Source organism: Hylobates moloch, unplaced genomic scaffold (genome assembly GCF_009828535.3).
Source record: "Hylobates moloch isolate HMO894 unplaced genomic scaffold, HMol_V3 SCAFFOLD_5, whole genome shotgun sequence".
Classification (NCBI taxonomy): domain Eukaryota; kingdom Metazoa; phylum Chordata; class Mammalia; order Primates; family Hylobatidae; genus Hylobates; species Hylobates moloch.
This window is the reverse complement of record NW_026652280.1, coordinates 113,083,645-113,102,203: the sequence shown is the minus strand read 5'-3', so window position 1 is coordinate 113,102,203 and position 18,559 is coordinate 113,083,645. Positions and strand designations below refer to the sequence as shown.

At 39.2% G+C, this 18,559-nt stretch overlaps 1 protein-coding gene across 5 annotated transcripts in view; it reads right to left on the bottom strand.

Annotated features, from left to right (window-relative positions):
• Positions 1–369: 369 nt before the first annotated feature.
• DENND2C (DENN domain containing 2C) overlaps positions 370–18,559 on the bottom strand; it is an 86,507-nt gene continuing 68,317 nt past the window's right edge. For 4 of the 5 annotated variants that reach the window (XM_058439432.1, XM_032154914.2, XM_058439433.1 and 1 more), the window contains 10 exons: positions 17,836–17,905; positions 17,219–17,296; positions 16,531–16,671; positions 15,914–16,062; positions 14,989–15,166; positions 11,562–11,603; positions 10,205–10,310; positions 3,783–4,019; positions 3,450–3,536; positions 370–1,738 (listed from right to left, as the gene is read on the bottom strand). In XM_058439432.1, the coding sequence (XP_058295415.1) occupies positions 1,707–1,738; positions 3,450–3,536; positions 3,783–4,019; positions 10,205–10,310; positions 11,562–11,603; positions 14,989–15,166; positions 15,914–16,062; positions 16,531–16,671; positions 17,219–17,296; positions 17,836–17,905 (1,120 nt within the window). In that variant the 3' untranslated portion in view covers positions 370–1,706. The remainder of the gene's footprint in view (positions 1,739–3,449; positions 3,537–3,782; positions 4,020–10,204; positions 10,311–11,561; positions 11,604–14,988; positions 15,167–15,913; positions 16,063–16,530; positions 16,672–17,218; positions 17,297–17,835; positions 17,906–18,559) is intronic. The other variant, XM_058439434.1, reaches the window with a different exon arrangement.

The following is an 18,559-nucleotide window of genomic DNA, read 5'->3' as shown; positions in this document are numbered from 1 at the left end:
TCACTGAAAACTTTCTCTTTCCAATCACTACTACTACTACTTCAGATATTAAAGGTCTGGATGACTAAGTGGTATATGTTCAAGGAATGTTCATATTTTGAGTCTAATTTAATTAGAGCAAAAAATTCAACATTTCTAGGGGAATAAAAAGAGTCTCATCTAGGCACCTATAAAGTTCCTTATCCTCAGAGCTGAAAAGTGGCTCTGGTACACTTAATAGAAAATTTTTATTAATAAAATAAATAGCTATATAATCCTATTGAGATGAAATTTCCATCTGTAGGACTAACCAACTTTTTCTGTGTCCATAAGGTCCTGGCTTCAGTTCTGTGTTGTACAACTTTGGGCAACGTATTTAACTTCTTTGAATTTGTTTTTTTCTTTTTTTTGAGATGGATTCTCACTCTGTCACCCTGGCTGGAATGCAGTGGCACGATCTCAGCTCACTGCAACCTCCGCCTCCTGGGCTCAAGCGATTCTCGTGGCTCAGCCTCCCGAGCAACCAGGATTACAGGCACCTGCTACCATGCCCAGCTAATTTTTTGTGTGTATTTTTAGTAGAGACAGAGTTTCACCATGTTGCCAGGCTGGTCTCGAACTCCTGACCTCAAATGATCCACTCACCTTGGCCTCCCATAGTGCTGGGATTACAGACGTGAGCCACAGCACCCAGCCTCAGTTTCTTTATTAGTAAAATGGAAATGCAAATATCTATCTCATAAGGTTGATTTAAGGATTGGTTGAGATGATATGCATACATATACCACAGTGCATGGCACATGGTGGACACTAAAAAATAAAGGTGGCTCCCATGCCCTTGAAAGGACATTTTCATATCAGCTATAATTTCACAAAGTTTAAATTTATTTACTTATTTTTAAAATGTTTTTGTAGAGATGGGATCTTGCTATGTTGCCCAGGCTAGTCTCAAACTCCTACCCTCAAACTCCTGCCTTAGCCTCCCAAAGTGGTGGAGATTACAGGTGTGAGCCACTGCATCCAGCCTCCACAAAGTTTAATGTTGACATGTGAGGGACAAGCAAGCTACTCAAATGCCACATAATTTGGAGGCGGAGTTGCAAGATGTCTAATTTTATAAGGTACTTAATAACAGTACCTTGTAATATTGCAAGTAGGGTTTCCTCCTAAGTGAGATTCCCCTAGATATAATATAAGGCAAAACAATGGAGATACGTGATGAGTCTATTCCTTAGCCCAGGTCAAACAGCCCATGGGTTTAAAGCTGCCATGATAGTTCAGTGATGAGAATTATGTGTATAAGGCTAGTGTTCTCCATTTCTATTGTGTCTCTCTACTACCTTAAACTCAGCATTTCTCTCATTATTCTCATCTTTGAGCTATTTTTTAAATGTAACAACAACAAGGCTTTTCCTTGTGAAAGACAACTACTTTCACAGACAAAGCACAAAACAGAGAATGAGCCCAAGAATCACACAGAAAAGGCTGCTATAAAAAAAAAAAATGGAGACAGAGTAAAGATGGCATTGGTTCCAGACCATTCCCAACAATTCTCCAGTGATTACTACAGCAGCAACAGGAGAATCCTCGTCTGACAGCCTGACTCGCTCTTTAACCTTTTAAAATTTCAAGAATTTTTTAGAATACTTCATGGGAACCTGACCCTTGGAAAAATATTTTCTTTGGCACTTTCTGTTGTATATTCAGGATGGAGACAATCAGAGATTTCATTTCTTCTGCAGAAATTTCATTTTACTTCCTAAAGGGAAAGAAAAGTACAGTGAATGCTCAATTCATTTTTATTTATTGTACATTATTTGAGGTAAGGGATTAACAGGTCAGTCATTCAGAACAGCCCAAGAGTTAAGCTGACATCTCAAACTCAGTTGATGTGTTTAACCACCAAAACCAAAACAAAAACGAACCCCAAACCCCATATGTCTAATTAATTGTAGAGGCAGAAAAGAACTCAGACATCATGTAATCCAGTGGTTTTCAATTTTGACTATAGGTTAAAATCACCTGGCTTCTCCCCAGAGATTTCTTGGAGCCCAGGGGAAAATTTTTTTAAAGTTCTCTGGAGATTATAAAATGTAGTCAGAGCTGGGAACCACTGATCTAATCTAACCTGATTGTAAAAAGATGAAATAACAGCCTAAGGCCTAATTTGTCTATCGTCTGTCAGCTAATTAGGGGGCATATATTTCAAAGACAAAATATAAATATCATAGAATATGGGTTATTCATTATTTTAGGCTAGCCACATCCCTGTTCTTTTATATCATACTAGATAATTAACTATTATTGAAAAATCATAAATGTGTTTCTGTATGAAGTAGAAAATTAGAGACTTGTAAGAAATCCTCTTTTGCCTCAGAAGTCACTCTAAACCAGGTGTTTTTAATCTGGAGTACCAAAGATAGACTTCATGCGGTACATGAGCAGCCTAAAATTATATGCAAAATTTATTTATATGCTGTAAATACATTTTTCTGGGGAAAAGGACCACAGTTTTTATAAGATTATCCTAGGAATGTGTCCTAGAAAAGATTAATAATCATGATATGCAAACATATCATGAAATAAATAAACTTATATCAGGGAGGTTCATCTCTGGGAAATGGCCCCACAGACCACTCTGATGAGGGATCCCAAATTTTGAGAAAAATGCTGCTTTTTCTCCAAAACACTTTGAAACTAGCATCATGGTTTATGGTCAGCCTGTTCAAGGCTATATTGCTGATCTGATTATAAAGCTTTTGTGATGAAGCCCACTTACCGCAAAGCTTTTTCAGCCACGTTTATTTTTTATTTTTTTAATTTTTATTTATTTATTTTTTAGAGACAAGAATCTCACTCTGTCATCTGTGGCAAGATCATCTTACTGAGGCCTCAAACTCCCGGGCTCCAGCGATCCCCCTCAGGCCTCTCAGCCTCCTACGTAGCTAGAACTACAGGCATGTGCCAGCATGTCTAGCAAATTTTTTTTTTTTTCTTTGAGACAGAGTTTTGCTTTTGTTGCCCAGGCTGGAGTGCAATGGTGTGATCTCTGCTCACTGTAACCTCCGTCTCCTGGGTTCAAGCAATTCTCCTGCCTCAGCCTCCCAAGTAGCTGGGATTACAGGTGCCTGCCACTAAACCAGGCTAATTTTTGTATTTTTAGCAGAGATGGGGTTTCACCATGTTGGACAGGCTAGCTAGTCTCAAACTCCTAACCTCAGGTGATCAACCTGCCTCAGCCTCCCAAAGTGCTGGGATTACAGGCGTAAGCCACCATGCCCAGCCATGCCCAGCTAATTTTAAAATTTTGTGTAGAGATGGGGTCTCACTATGTTGCCCACGCTGGTCTCAAACTCCTGGCCTCAAGCAAACCTCCTTACTTGACCTCACAAAGTGCTGGAATTACAGGCATGAGCCACCACACCTGGTCTTCAGCCACATTTATCTAACAGGAAAGCACAGCAACTCACCAAGACTCCGCAAAATTCTATTCATCCCACTGGGCTCCGACTCAGGAATTGTTTCCAAATACTGGATGGCCCGGACCTCAAACAAACCTACAAGGAAAAACTCATGTTGGTGAAACTGTATAACACTCCGGACTGGGAATTACATAAAACTCTGTGCTCATAACCAGTGTATTATTTCCAGGGCTAAAACAATATTACAAAATAAACAATTCTCATAATAAACAACTCGGATTTTTAGCTCTTGTCACTTTACAATACTTTTTATTCATAAGATAGTAAAATCTTTCAAGGTATTCACTAAATAGAGAGGGAGAACTTTATAATGAAACCGACCTTTAACTCCACTTTTCCGAAGCTCTCGGTCCTGGATGAATCCTGCAAACATCTGAGTCTCCATGAAGAGATCCAGGAAGTGGCGTACACTTCGGGAGGTGTGGGACTTACGGAATGGTTCCCTTTGGAAAACACGCTCCCCACGCTCAGTGACAGTCATGTTCAAAGAATAATGTCCTACCACCTCCACAAAAAACCTGACAAATGCTTCGGACACCAGAGAGTTGAGTGTCACATCTGCTGCAACATGAAAAGAAAAAAAAAGAAAAAATCTCCTCAGTTATCTGTATCTGGAAACACTGGCTCTGGTTATGGAAGTTGTGCCTAAGAAGTTATAGATTAAAGGACTGAGAATAAATCTAGGAGTGTTCATTCTTCACTTTCTTTCTCCACGACCTAGAAAAGGCTAATTGCTTCTACCCTTCCCTTCATTTTCTTCCCATACATACTCCTTCTACATCTTGCAACCTGGCTTGCACATCTGTTGATTTCACTGTAACTGCTCTTTCAAAGGCCACTGGTGAGAGCCAGCCAGATTTAATCTGTTCTTCTATTTTTATCTCCTTTAAGCTCCATGCTGCATTTGTGCTGACTACCTCCTCATTTCTCTTGTCCTCCACAACTCTATGCTCTTCTGATTTCCTGGTTCCTTTCCTGACTTGATGACAAAGCAGTTATTTTTCTCTTGTCCTTTCTTTCTCTTCCTGAGCATGGTGCTCAGACATTCCTCTTCAACATTCCCTTCCGTAAAGGGCTAACTGGCACAGAGATAGAGCTGGCTATGATAATACTGTAATTCTAAACCTTAGTTTTCCAGCCCTGTTATCTCACCTTCTACATTTTCAGGCTACCTACGAGTGGTTATTATTTGGCTGTCCCATTAGCACATAAGTCCCATCTGTCTAAAGGTCACTGTATCAGGTTCTTTTTGGAACTTGGACTATGAATCAATTAAACAAACAATACATATCTAAAGCCAAATCCATTGTATTTCCCCACCAAATCAGTTTCCCTCTCAATATTCCCATTTTTTTAAATAAAGATTTTCTTTTTCCAAAATACAGACAGGGTCTTGCTATGTTGCCCAGGTGCTGGTCTCAAACTCCTGGGCTCAAGCAATTCTCCCACCTCGGCATTCCAAAGTGCTGGGATTACAGATATGAGCCACGATGCCTGGCTGACATTGCCATTTCATACTGCACTATAATTATTCCATAAAAACAGTGATTTGAGTGCTAAAGATATGTTGTACTGTATTAAGTGCTTCTACAAACATAATAATCTATTATTTTTATTTTTCTTTTACAGAGGAAACTGAGATGCCAAATGATTAAATAAATTCTCCAGAGTCATCCCATCTAGTAAGTGAAGATGCCGGACTCACAAGTCAGGTGACTTTTAATCCCTATAATATACTACATTATATTGCCCTCCAGGTCCCAGGCTCAAAGTTCAGATTCAACTTACACTCCCTCTTTTTCTTCCATATCCAAATAGTCTTTTTCCCCCCCTTCATACCGTCTCTTGCTCTTTTCCCAGAGATCCACCCAGGATGGGAATTAGGAACCTAAGTTTAGTCAGAGTTCTACCATAAAACAGTTGCATAATAGTGGCTGGCTCACTTTTCTCAGTTGGCCTGTCCATATCTATGCAGCTAGCAGGGATGACCAGGTGATTTCCAAGGTCTCTTTCTGAATTACATTTTGACTCTAATCTAGGTTTTTGTTATATTTTGTCCAACACCCTTCCTTCTCATCTCTTTCCTTCTGCAGCTGAGAATCCATGTTCATCACTGCATTTATCTTTTTTCTTTTTTTTAATTAATTATTTTTGTAGAGATGGAGTCTTGCTATGTTGCTCAGGCTGGTATTGAACTTATCCTGCCTTGACCTCCCAAAGTGCTTGAGATCATAGGTATGAGCCACCACACCCAGCCCCAACACTGCATTTATCTTCAACACTTTTGCCTCACTGTTACATCTTAATTTCTTTCTTTTAAAAATTATGTTTTTCTATAATTTCTTTATTCTTTCCTTTTTAATGTATATACTTTACATATTCTTTGATATGTATGAGTATTTTATAAGATCACAGGTGAAATGAATAAATTCTCTACCACAAACAAAGCTTAGAAACAGAACATTACTAATATCTTTGAAGTTTCCTTTGCGACTCTCTCTAATGGCATTCTTCTACTTTCCAACAGAGTGACCATGGAATTTTGTATTTATTATTCCCTGGCTCTGCATTATAGTTTCACTATACACATATAAAACCCCAACAGCATATTAGTAGGTTTTTGTATGTCTTTGAACGGTACACAAAATATTGTATTCTTCTGCAACTTACTGTTTTATTCAATATATGTTTTTAAGATTCATTTTTAGCTGGGTGCAGCTAAAATGGCTCATGCCTGTAATCCTAACACTTCAGGAGACTGAAGCAGGCAGCTCACCTGAGCCCAGGAGCTTAGGACAAGGCTGGGCAACAAAGACTCCATCTCTACAAAAAATTAAAGAATTGGCTGAGCATGGTGGCACGGAAGTGTAGTCCCAGCTACTCAGGAGGCTGAGGAAGGAGGATTGCTTGAGCATGGGGGATCAAGGCTGCAGTGGGCCATGATCACACCACTTGCACTCCAGCCTGGTTGACAGAATGAAACCTTATCTCAAAAAAAAAAAAAATCATTCTTAAGGCTTTATTCTCCTGAAAATGGATATTCACACTGTTTTTGGTTTTGGCTATCACATAAAAATATCACTATAAAAATTATTGAACTTGTTTCCTGGTGATCATGTGCAAGAGATTCACTAGGATATGTATTTACAAACTACACTGTTGGGTTGTAGGATATGTACACCTTTAATTTTACTAGATAATGCCAGCTTCAAAGTGGTTGAACTGCTTGACACATTCTTACCAACACTTGATATTGTCAGACTTAATTTTTTTTTTTGAGACAGGGTCTTGCTCTATTGCCCAGGCTACAGTGCAGTGGCACCATCACAGCTCACTGCAGCCTCAAATTCCCAGGCTCAAGTGATCCTTCCACCCAAGCCTCCTGAATAGCTGGGACTATAGGCACACATCAAAACTCCTGGCTAATGTTTTAATTTTGTTTGTAGAAACCGGGTCTTGCTGTGTTACACAGGCTGGTCTTGACCTCCTGGGCTCAAGTGATTCTCCCACCTTGACCTCCCAAAGTGCTAGGATTATAGGTATGAACCACAGTGCCTGGACAGATTTTTTAGTTTTTGTGAATATGGTGGGTATAAAAAATGGTATTGCATTGTGGCTTACATTTACACTTCCCTGAATGTAAATGATGTAGTGAGGTTGCATGTCTCTTCAATTATTTATGGGCTTATCATGTTTCTTCTTCTTTGAATGTTTGTTCCTATCTTTTCCTCATTTTTCTATTGGATTATCTTTTTCTTACTGATTTGCAGGTGTTTTTTAAAAAAATAAATTCTAGACACTATTCATTTGATAGTTATATATATTCAAGATGTCTTCACCTAGTCTGTAACTAGTTTTTCAAATCTCTTTTCCATGGTTTCCCTTGACGAAAAGAAAATGTAAAGATTTAACATAGTCAAATTAACCTATCTTTTCCTTTATGGTCTCTGCTCTTTGTGCCATATTTTTAAGAACCCCACCACTGTTTTTATTGACATAAAATATTTTCTTCTATTCTTTTAAAAATATTTTCAAAAGCTTTGCTTTTAACATTTAAGTCTTTAAATTCACTGGAATTAATGTTCTGTATAGTGTGAGGTGTAGATCCATATTCATTTTTTTCATATAGAAGACCAATTGTCCTAGTATCATTTATTATTATTACTATTTTAGACATGGTCTTACTCTCTCACCCAGGCAGGAGTGCAGTGGCACAATCTTGGCTCACTGCAACCTCCACCTCCTGGGTTCAAGCAATTCTCCTGCCTCAGCATACTGAGTAGCTGGTATTACAGGCGCGCACCACCAAACCCACCTAATTTTTGTATTTTTAGTAGAGACGGGGTTTCACCATGTTGGCCAGGCTGGTCTCAAACTGCTGACCTCAAGTGATCTGCCCACCTCCGCCTCCCAAAGTGCTGGGATTATAGGTGTGAGCCACCGTGCCCGGCCCTAGTATCATTTATTAAATGGTCCATCCTTTTTCCACTGATACGCAACGCTGGCACTGACACAAATCAGGTTTCCTTATGCATATGCACTCTGTATTCTTTCTATTGCTCTATTTCTGCACCAAAACCAAACTATCTTAATTACTATCTTTATAATAATTTTTGATGTCTAGTAGTGCAAGCCTTCCAATCTTGTTCTTTTTTGAGTGCCTTGGCCATTCTTGGCCCTTTGTACATCCAATTAAATTGTATGGTTGGGCGCAATGGCTCACCCATGTAATCCCACGGCTTTGGGAGGCTGAGGTGGGTGAATTGCTTGAGCCCAGGAGTTCAAGATCAGCCTGGGCAACATCGTGAAACCCCGTCTCTATAAAAAATACAAAAAAACTAGCCAGGTGTGATGGTGCACGCCTGTAGGCCCAGCTACATGGCTGGCTGAGGTGGGAGGATTGCTTGTGCTCAGGAGGTCAAAGCTGCAGTGAGCTATGATCGCACCACTGCACTCCAACCTGGGTGACAAAGTGAGATCCTGTCTCGAAAATAAAAATAAAAATAATAAATAATACATTTTACAATCAACTGGCTGAATGGAGTTCTAATTCTCTCTTGAACCCTCTCCCATCTCACTTTCTTCCCCTCATTCCACTGAATCTGCTGTTATCAAGGTCTTCATATTGTCAAATCCACTGGTCAAATCTTAGTCCTCACCATACTTGGTCTCTTTGCAGCTGTAGGCATAATTGATTACTCTTCTTTTCATGAAGTATTCTCTTTGCTCAGAACTTCTGCAATGTCACACTCCTGTTTGTTTTTTATTTTTCTTTTCACTTTTTGTAGAGATGAGGTCTCATTATGTTGCCCAGGCTAGTTTGGAATTCCTAGGTTCAAGCAATCCTCCTGCCTTGGCCTCCCAAAGTGCTGGGATTACAGGTGTGAGCCACTGTACCTGCCCACACTCCTGGCAGTTTACACACATACTTTCCTGGTTTTTCTCCTTCTTTGCTGGCTGCTCCTCTGTTGCTGGATAGTTCTCCTCCTTCCAATCTCCAAGTGTTGGAAATCTAACCACGCCATTTACAACCAACACAGGGCTCAATCCTTAAACCTTTGTTAGTTTCTAACAATACTCACTCTATGCGATCATCTTATCTGGTCCCACAGCTTTAAAACGGCAATTTCTAAATGTTTGCTTTTAGCCCAAATCTTTCTTCTAAAACATTTCCAGTTGGATGTCTGCTTAAGTATTAAACTTCTAATAGGTATCTCAAACTGTAACATCCAAAACTAAACTTTTTATTACTCCTCTAAATCTGCTCCTTCTAGGCCAGGTGTGGTGGCTCACAACTGTAATCCCAGTGCTTTGTGAGGCTAAGGCGGAAGGATTGCTTGAGACCAGGAGTTTGAAATCAACCTAGGCAACGTGGTGAGACCCTGTCTCTACAAAAAATAAAAAGATTAGCTAGGTGTGGTGGTGCATGCCTGTAGTCCCAGTTGAGGCAGGAGGATTGCTTGAGCCCAGGAGGTTGAGGCTGCAGTCAGCTACAATTGCATCACTGCACTCCAGCCTGGGTGACAGAGCAAGAAACAAAAAACAGAAAAAGAAAAAACCCAAAACAAACAAACACAAAAAACCCTGCTCCTTCCCTAATGTTCCCTGTCAGTACATAGCCTTAGTTTTCTCATCTGTAAAATGAGGATTAAATAATGATACCTGCTTCATAAAGATAAAACAAAATGTATGTCAAGTGCTTAGCATAATGCCTGATACAGTATAAGCACCCAATAAATATTATTTGCCCATTTATTTAACAAGTATTTATTGAGTACCTATTTACTGAATACTGTTTAAAGTACTGGAGATAGAGAACAAAATAAAGCCACTGTTCCCACGGAACTTATGCTGTAGCATATGAGATAGTGCTAAGAGCCTTGAAGAAAATTAAAGCAAGGGGAAGAGGATAAGGAGCACTAGGGGAATCGGTACAATTTAAAATAGGACAGTCAGGAAGGGCCTCAGTGAGAAGATGACGTGAGCATGGACCTACAGGAAGAAAGGGAAGGAGTCATGTAGATATCTGCAGGAATAGCATTCTATAAATGTAACTGAGCAAGTGCAAAGGTCCTGAAATAGAAGAGGACCTGGCATATTGAGGATAAGCAAGGAAGCTGATTATACGATTTTCAAGGCACAGGCAATATAATGCTACTTTGGTATATCCTGTAACATGGTGCTGGGCATTCAGTAAATATTTACTACCTTAACCTTAAGTCCTTGGCTCACTTGTCTCATACCTTGTGAAAAATTCTGCTCCTGAGTCAAGATTTCATTTCGTTCTTCCAAAATCTGCATCAGGGCAGCTTGAAGTTTTGGTGGTAGAATTTCATCCTCATCAGATACCTTAAGATGAAAAAAAAGTGGAGATTTTTCTTTGTATGAGATTTGAGGGATTAAGTCTCAAATATGCTCTAGTTATTTCTCCAAAATTCCACAAGTGACTGTATATATTTTGGCTAAAGAGTCAGTCTGAAGTCTCCTTCCCTACCTGAAGAATCTTTCATGTTTATGGTGTATATTTTAACTATATTAAAAAAATATATACTTTGTAAAATTTTCTGGCACTTTTCCACCAGATCTCTCTCAAGTCTTCTGTTATATTATGAAGATCATCCACAAATAAATTGTGCTTCAAACATGATGAGCTAATTGATTCTGAAAATGTCCTGGGATACACTCTTCTTTTCACCCTGTGTTTCAGAGCTCACACTCCTACATACAGGTTATATCTGGAGGGCTGCTCTGAGGAGGCTTTATGAACTCTTCCTTTCCACTTCAATATTCAGAATAAATGGTCACTTCATTTTTGCTCCTACTGTACCTTGTACAAATTTCTATTATACAATTTCTAAAACTTTATGTATATCTGTTTCTCCCCATTAGACTGTAAGACCTGAGGGTTCAAACTGTGTCTTACTCATTTTTACATTCTAACAGAATATCTAGAAATAATCAGTGCTTGGCTGGGCATGGTGGCTCACGCCTGTAATCCCAGCACTTTGGGAGGCAGAGGCAGGCAGATCACGAGGTTAGGAGATCGAGACCATCCTGGCTAACAGTGAAACCCCATCTCTACTAAAAATACAAAAAATTAGCTGGGGGTGGTGGCAGGCACCTGTAGTCCCAGCTACTCGGGAGGCTGAGGCAGGAGAATGGCGTGAACCTGGGAGGCGGAGCTTGCAGTGAGCCGAGATTGCGCCACTGCACTCCAGCCTGGGCGACAGAGCGAGACTCCATCTCAAAAAAAAAAAAAAAAAAAAAAGAAATAATCAGTCCTTAATAAATGCTTTTAAAATGTAATTAAATTAGAGGCTTATGTGTCGACCCACCTGGAGTTGAAGGGTGGTTTTACCTCTTTTGAGAATGAGACATTTATGTTTCCTCCTTCCTCGTTTGGGATAGGCAGCTATAAACTGAAGCCAAATTTTTCAGGTCAATCTTGCATGATTGGCCATGGTGTCAATTCAAGTATGTGTAGGAGCTAAAAGTTTTGCCTGAGTCGTATTCTGTAAGTATTTTCACATATTGTCTGTCCAATTATCTACAGTAGACATTTATCCTAAAACATAAGTAATTACCTCCTTTGGCACTTACCTCTTGTAAGAACTTGTCTGCACAGAGATCAACTATCAGCACCTATGAAATAAAGGAGCCAGGCAAGTTCAACCAGAGACATTCACAGACAAATACAGGCAATGAGAATAGTTTTAAACAAAATTTACTCAAAATTTTTGCTCATTTAAAAGTTAGCCAATCAACACAACAAAAAATAAATTGCAAGTAAAAGAATGATGACATGCATACCTATAGATTAAAAGAGACTAAAAATATGTCAACTAAATACAGTGTGTGGGGCCAGGCATGGTGGCTCACACCTGTAATCCCAGCACTTTGGAAAGCCGAGGCAGGAGGATCTCTCTTCAGCCCAGGAGTTGGAGACCAGCCCTGGCAACACAGTGAGACCCTGTCTCTACACATTTAGCTGGGCATGTAGTACACACCTGTACTCCCAGCTACTCAGGAGGCTGATCTGAGAGGATCATTTGAGTCTGGGAGGTCAAGGCTGCAGTGACTGTGATTGCGCCAATGCACTCCAGCCTGGGTGACAGAGTGAGACCCTGTCTCTAAATAAATAAATAAATGAATAAATAAATAAGTACAATGTGTGGACTTCGTTTGGAACCTGATTTAAACAAATTATTAAAAGTTTATGAGACAACCAGAGATTTAAACACTGGATTTTGCTGATATCAAGGAATTGTTGTATATTTTAGGTGTGATAATGGTATTGAGGTTATGTTTAAATATGCCCTTATGTTATAGAGATTCACATTGTAATATTTAGAGATGAAATTGTGTCAGGATATCCTTCAAAATATTATGGGAAAGAGGAATGGGTAAGGGTAAAGACTGGCCATGACTTGATAAGTACTGAAGTGGGGTGACTGGTACACAAGGATTCATTTCACTCTTCTGTTTACTTTTACATATGTTTAAAGTTTCCAAAATAAAAAGTTTTTTTATTTTTCATTTTTTAAAAGAACAAGAAGGTAGTGGAGTAACGGGGAACATCTTTTCAGTAAGTGGTATCGACACAGATAGTTATCCATATAAAAACAAATGAAACAACCTCTACTTCACATTATACACACAAAAATCAAGTTCCAGGAGGATTCATAATCCAAAGTTAAAGGCAAAATAATGAAAGGCCCAAGAGATAATATAGGAGGATGTTTTCATGAAGTTAATATAAAGTAACTTAAGCAGCTCACTAAAAACACCATCTATAACGAAAAAGATTGATAATTTTAACCACATTAAAATTAAGAATTTCTGTGCATTAAAAAACATCATTTTTGAAAATGAAAAGACAAGCCACAGACAAAGGGGCCAGTACCCAGAATATAAAAAGACATCTTAACGCCAGGTGCAGTGGCTCATGCCTGTAATCCCAGCACTTTGGGAGGCTAAGGCGGGCGGATTACCTGGGATCAGGAGTTCAAGACTAGCCTGGCCAACATGGTGAAACCTCGTCTCTACTAAAAAGACAAAAATTAGCCGGGCGTGGTGGCAGGCACCTGTAATCCCAGCTACCTGGGAGGCTGAGACAGGAGAATCGCTTGAATCCGGGAGGCGGAGGTTGCAGTGAGCCGAGATCATACCACTGCACTCCAGCCTGGCAGACAAGAGTGAGACTTCATCTCAAAAAGAAAAGAAAAGAAAAAAGACATCTTAAACAATAAAAGAGTAGGGGCTGGGTGTGGTGTCTCACACCTGTAATCCCAGCACTTTGGGAGGCCGAAGAAGGCAGATCACTTGAGGTCAGTAGTTTGAGACCAGCCTGGCCAACATGGTGAAACCCCGTCTCTACTAAAAACACAAAAAGTTAGCTGGGCATGGTGGCATGCACCTGTAGTCCCAGCTACTTGGGAGGCTGAGGCACGATAATTGCTTGAACCTGGGAGGCAGAAGTAGCAGTGAGCTGAGATCACACCACTGCACTCCAGCCTGGGCAACAGATTGAGACTCCATCTCAAAAACAAAACAAAACAGTAAGAGAGTAAACAATGTAGTGGAAAGAGACAAAGATTTTTATAAAAGATGATATTCAAGAGACCAATAAATAGAAGGATGCTCAACCTCAACAGGAATCAAGGAATGCAAACTAAACCACAATATGAATAACACTATGCATCCACCAGATAGGCTAAATTATACAACTGATGATAAAAAGTGATGTTGAAGACATGGAGCAGCAGGAACTCTCATACACTGTTGAAGGGAATTTAAATTGGCACAACTACTTTGGAAAACAATTTAACTTTATTTATTAAAGTTGGAGATATGTTTACCCTATGACTCAGCAATTCAATTTCCAAGTATATACCCAGTGAACTGCATGTGTGTATGCACTGAGGTTCATGTATATTTATAGCAACATTATTCATAACAACCTCAAACTGGAAACAACTCAAATGTTCAACTGTAGAATGGATAAGAAAATTGTGGTACATTCACACAATGGAATCCTATATACCATTAGAATGATCAGACTATTGATGACCTCATCAACATAGATGAATCTTACAGATATAATGTTGAGAAAAGGAAGCCAGGCAAAAATATATATACCATATGAATCTATATCAAGCTTAAAACCAGACAAAGCTGAATTACATTGCTTAGGGAGGAACGCCTAGGGGTAAAACTATAAAGAAAAAACAAGTAAATGAATACCATAAAAGTCAAGATATTGATACCTTTGGTGGGGGATGGGGATGGAAACAGAAAGAGGCATGATGGGGACTTCTAGGGGGCTGGCACTGATTCCATTGTGATAATATTTCCATTCCATTCTAATGCTGGTTATGTATCTGTACATTTTGCTTTAACCAGTTATCTATATGTGTGTTATATTTGAAATAAGGTTTTTTGGGTTTTTGTTTTGAGACAGTGTCTCCATCTGTCGCCCAGGTTGGAGTGCAGTGGCACGATCGCAGCTCACTGCAACCTCCACCTCCCGGATTCAAGCAATTCTCCTGCCTCAGCCTCCCAAGTAGCTGGGATTACAGGCATGTACCACCACGCCTCGCTAATTTTTGTCTTTTTAGTAGAGATGGGGTTTTATCATGTTGGCCAGGCTGGTTTCAAACTCCTTGACTTCAAGTGATCCACCTGCCTCAGCCTCCCAAAGTGCTGGGATTACAGGCATAAGCCACCATGCCTGGCCTTGAAATAATTTTTAAAGTTAATCCAGAGTAGTGTACGCTTCAGAATAACACAAGAATGAGCCCAAGGTCACTACTGTAAATAAGATACAGCTTTGGATTTATGTGTACTATTGAATTTTCCCATCTTAATACTAGAAATATTATAAAGAGCAATATTATAATAATTTAATAGAAATATTATAAATAGCATAAAATAATAATAACTAAATTAATAACAATTCCACCACTCTTAAGATCACTTATTTTTACTTCTCAATGCTCCAATATTAGGTTCCATTTTTCCATCTCACCTCTTCAATGGGTAGGTCCTGGAGCTGTGGTAAGGAGCAAGACAGGATTCCAATAAGGAATGGAGTAGGTGAGCACACGATGTCAATCATAGATGCTGGCAGGACCGGGATATAGGTATGCTGCCAGGTGAATGGATACAGTGTAGCTACCACAGCATGGCCACATTTTGACAGGGTGCTAGCCAGAGGAGAAAACAAATGGTGTCATATATAGAGTAACATAAGGAGGACATTTCAATTATTATGTTAAAGAATTAAAAATCGATGTTGTTTAGTGATCATAGATTAAAAACTATGCAAACAGTCATTAATTTAACATTTTACTTAAAATTTAAACTTAATTTACTGAAAACGTTCAATCTTAATCCAGCTCATTTCCACAATTTCTCATGCAACAAATTAGTGTACTTAGAAAAGTATTACCAACTTTTGACAATAGGGTAAGCAAAATGCATTTAAAAGGGAAATTTATTACAACCCAAAAAAGTCATTGGTATAGCCTAATGCAAGTGGCTTTTTGATGATTTACCATTTGAAATTATCCATGCCACTATATACCACTAGATAATTGAGAGACTGATCCTACATTTTAAAAATATGCCCAAATTTTTGTTCTCACTCATAGGTGGGAATTGAACAATGAGAACACTTGGACACAGGGTAGGGAACATCACACACCGGGGCCTGTTGTGGGGTAGGGGGATGAGGGGAGGGCTAGCATTAGGAGAAATACCTAGTGTAAATGACAAGTTAATGGGTGCAGCACACCAACATGGCACATGTATACATATGTAATGAACCTGCACGTTGTGCACATGTACCCTAGAACTTAAAGTATAATAGTAAAAAAAAAAAATGCCCCAATTTTAAAATTTGGAACAAATAAAACACCAGTGTGAAGTAACATATTTCACTTACTTCTTACCTTAGGCTGTTGGCAACAAAGATTACCCTACGCTCCAAAAGGAGAGAGGCACAGACCCGGATGAGATGACACACACTCAGGCACTTAAAGAGACATTTAAAATCAACATGTTCCAATCGGGAATCTAGTGGTCGGCAGAGTTCAATGGACTGAAATGCAAGAAGTTGAATCAGGTGAGCTAATGTTGGAAAACAATCCCTAGTGCCAACGCTATGGATCCTGTTATTCTTATATAAGTTAAATTCAAGAAAGGTCTGCTACACGGGGTCTGTGAAGCTTCCTATACTAATGCCAGGACCCAACAGTTTATTTTTGTGCTGTAAATCAAGATCCTTTATTCCTTCTGACAATAGTATATACAGTCTTCATTTATCACATGAAATTGTCATTACAAAGGGACTCAGTCTATGTATGGTAGAAAATCTCTGGGTCCTGGGTCTAGGAAGAACTACATCACAGATCAACTGGATATTTCTCCAGTGCTTTATGGAAATAAAACATATTCTTTACAGTTTATGGAAAAGGGAAATCTATCCCCTTGGGCTCTGGAAACTGCCTACTAGTGTAAGTCCTGCTTTTTAGTGGCTATCAAATCTTTTCAAAATGAGCTAATTTACCTCATCTCCAGCCCCAGGGAGGTAACTCTTAACTGTGATGGTGCGTCCAGGAGCTGGGAAAGGAGCTTCCATGACACTTCGCATGAATGGGTAAACAAGGGCTGGAGACATTTCTCTTCTCTTCTCTACTTCATCCAGAATCTATACACGCAAAGTGTTATTTTATTATGGACTAAGTTAAAAAACATAAAAGAATGCTATTACAAGAACTGCCAAACCTGGTGTACAAACTTTAAAATAACCCAAATAAAATTTAAGACAGATAAGCTTCTGCAATCAATAAAAGTTAAATAAGCATCATATCTCTTGGGAGGTATCATTATACCCTGAAGAAAAGTTACTAACATAAATCAACTTATTTTTAAAGGAGAAGCCCCTTTTCGGCTCACTAAGGGAGGGGCAAAGAAGGTGACAGTGACAATGATATCCTGCAATTTAGTCTAAGAAAGACACAAGACAAGATAAGCTTTGGACTATGCTCTCCCTTAAGCTGAAAGATCTAGCAAACCAAACTGAAGCTGATATAGCAACAGCAAATGGATTAGACATGTAAGTTTAAGCCTTCAGGCATGTAGTTCCTAGTTTACTAATAGGGAACCTTTCTGAAGTAACATGTTAAACTCTATGCCACTTAATATTGAGAGCTCAAAAAGGACACCATTTTTCATACAGCTCATTCTCCACTCACCTTTGAAAAAAGATTGAAGCAGCCTAGGCGACTAACCATGCAGTATACCTCAGGGAGTCGCTTTCCTTTGCCTTCTGGCTAAAAGATAAAAACAACAACAACAAAAAAATCAAGCCGCGTACGTTTTTATTAATACTAATTTGGACTATTAAATATCTTTTACTACTCTTTAGAACGGAGCAGTAACCAAGACTCTCATCTTCAGTGAACACTGAAAGATGTGAAAAGTGCTAAAAATAATAGCATGTTTTATTCTAGGTTTAGTGAAGCCACCCAAGCAAGAAAAAAGCCCTAATATGGTTGGTGAGTAACTCAGAGCTCCTTCAAGTAGCTCATTGTATTCTATTCCAAATATATCCAGACTGAGATTCAGCCACTATGTCATCAGTTACTTCCTCTATTATAAACAAATAAAATAAATCCATACCCCTTCTCTTCTAGAACACTCCATGGTTAACCCCCACCTTGCTCTTGCTGTTTAAAGCTAATACAGCTTCCTTAATACACAGATCATTGAGCATCCCTCAAACTCATCTAGAGATAGTGTTTCTGAAGTTCCTACTCTGACTCAATTGTTCCTTGACCAACCCTGTCTGTAACACAAATCTGATACTTACCAAGAGCTTCTTACAGTAACCAAACCACCGGCTTCCATCTTCACCAGTCAAGACAAAGGAGAATGTTTCACTGAAAAAAGAGCCAATAGTTAGTTTAGGATCCAAACAATTACTTATGGCATTCTCCATGGAACAAACAATTGAAAACTAGAGTCCAAGTTTTCAAGTGATCTAAGAGGAGGCATAATATTACATTCATTGCAAGTCACACTCCTCCTAAGGAATGCCCAGGCCTTAAGAATATCTTGCCTTGTACTGGAGTGAGAGAATAGGTATGAGATAAGCTGTTGATGTTGGTTCCTTTTGTTTTCTTATTCATCCACTCTAGGTATTAATCAGGGTTATTTTCATTTAAATTTTATTTTTATTTTTTAAGACAGTCTGACTCTGTTGCCCAGGCTGGAGTGCAGTGGTGCAAACAGATCTCACTGCAGCCTTGACTTCCTGGGGCTCAAGTGATCCTCCCACCTCAGCCTCCCAAGTAACTGGAACTACAGATGTGTGCCACCATGCCCCACTAATCTTTTAATTTTGTGTAGATATAAGGTCTCATTATCTTGACAGGGCTGGTCTCAAACACCTGGGTTCAAATAATCCTTCTGCCTCGGCCTCCCAAAGTGCTGGGATTATAGACATGAGCCACTGCGCCTGGCCTTATTTTCCTTTTGTTGAATGCCCAATTTAGTCAAACAGATAGGTAAGCTACAAAGACTTTTGATATGTC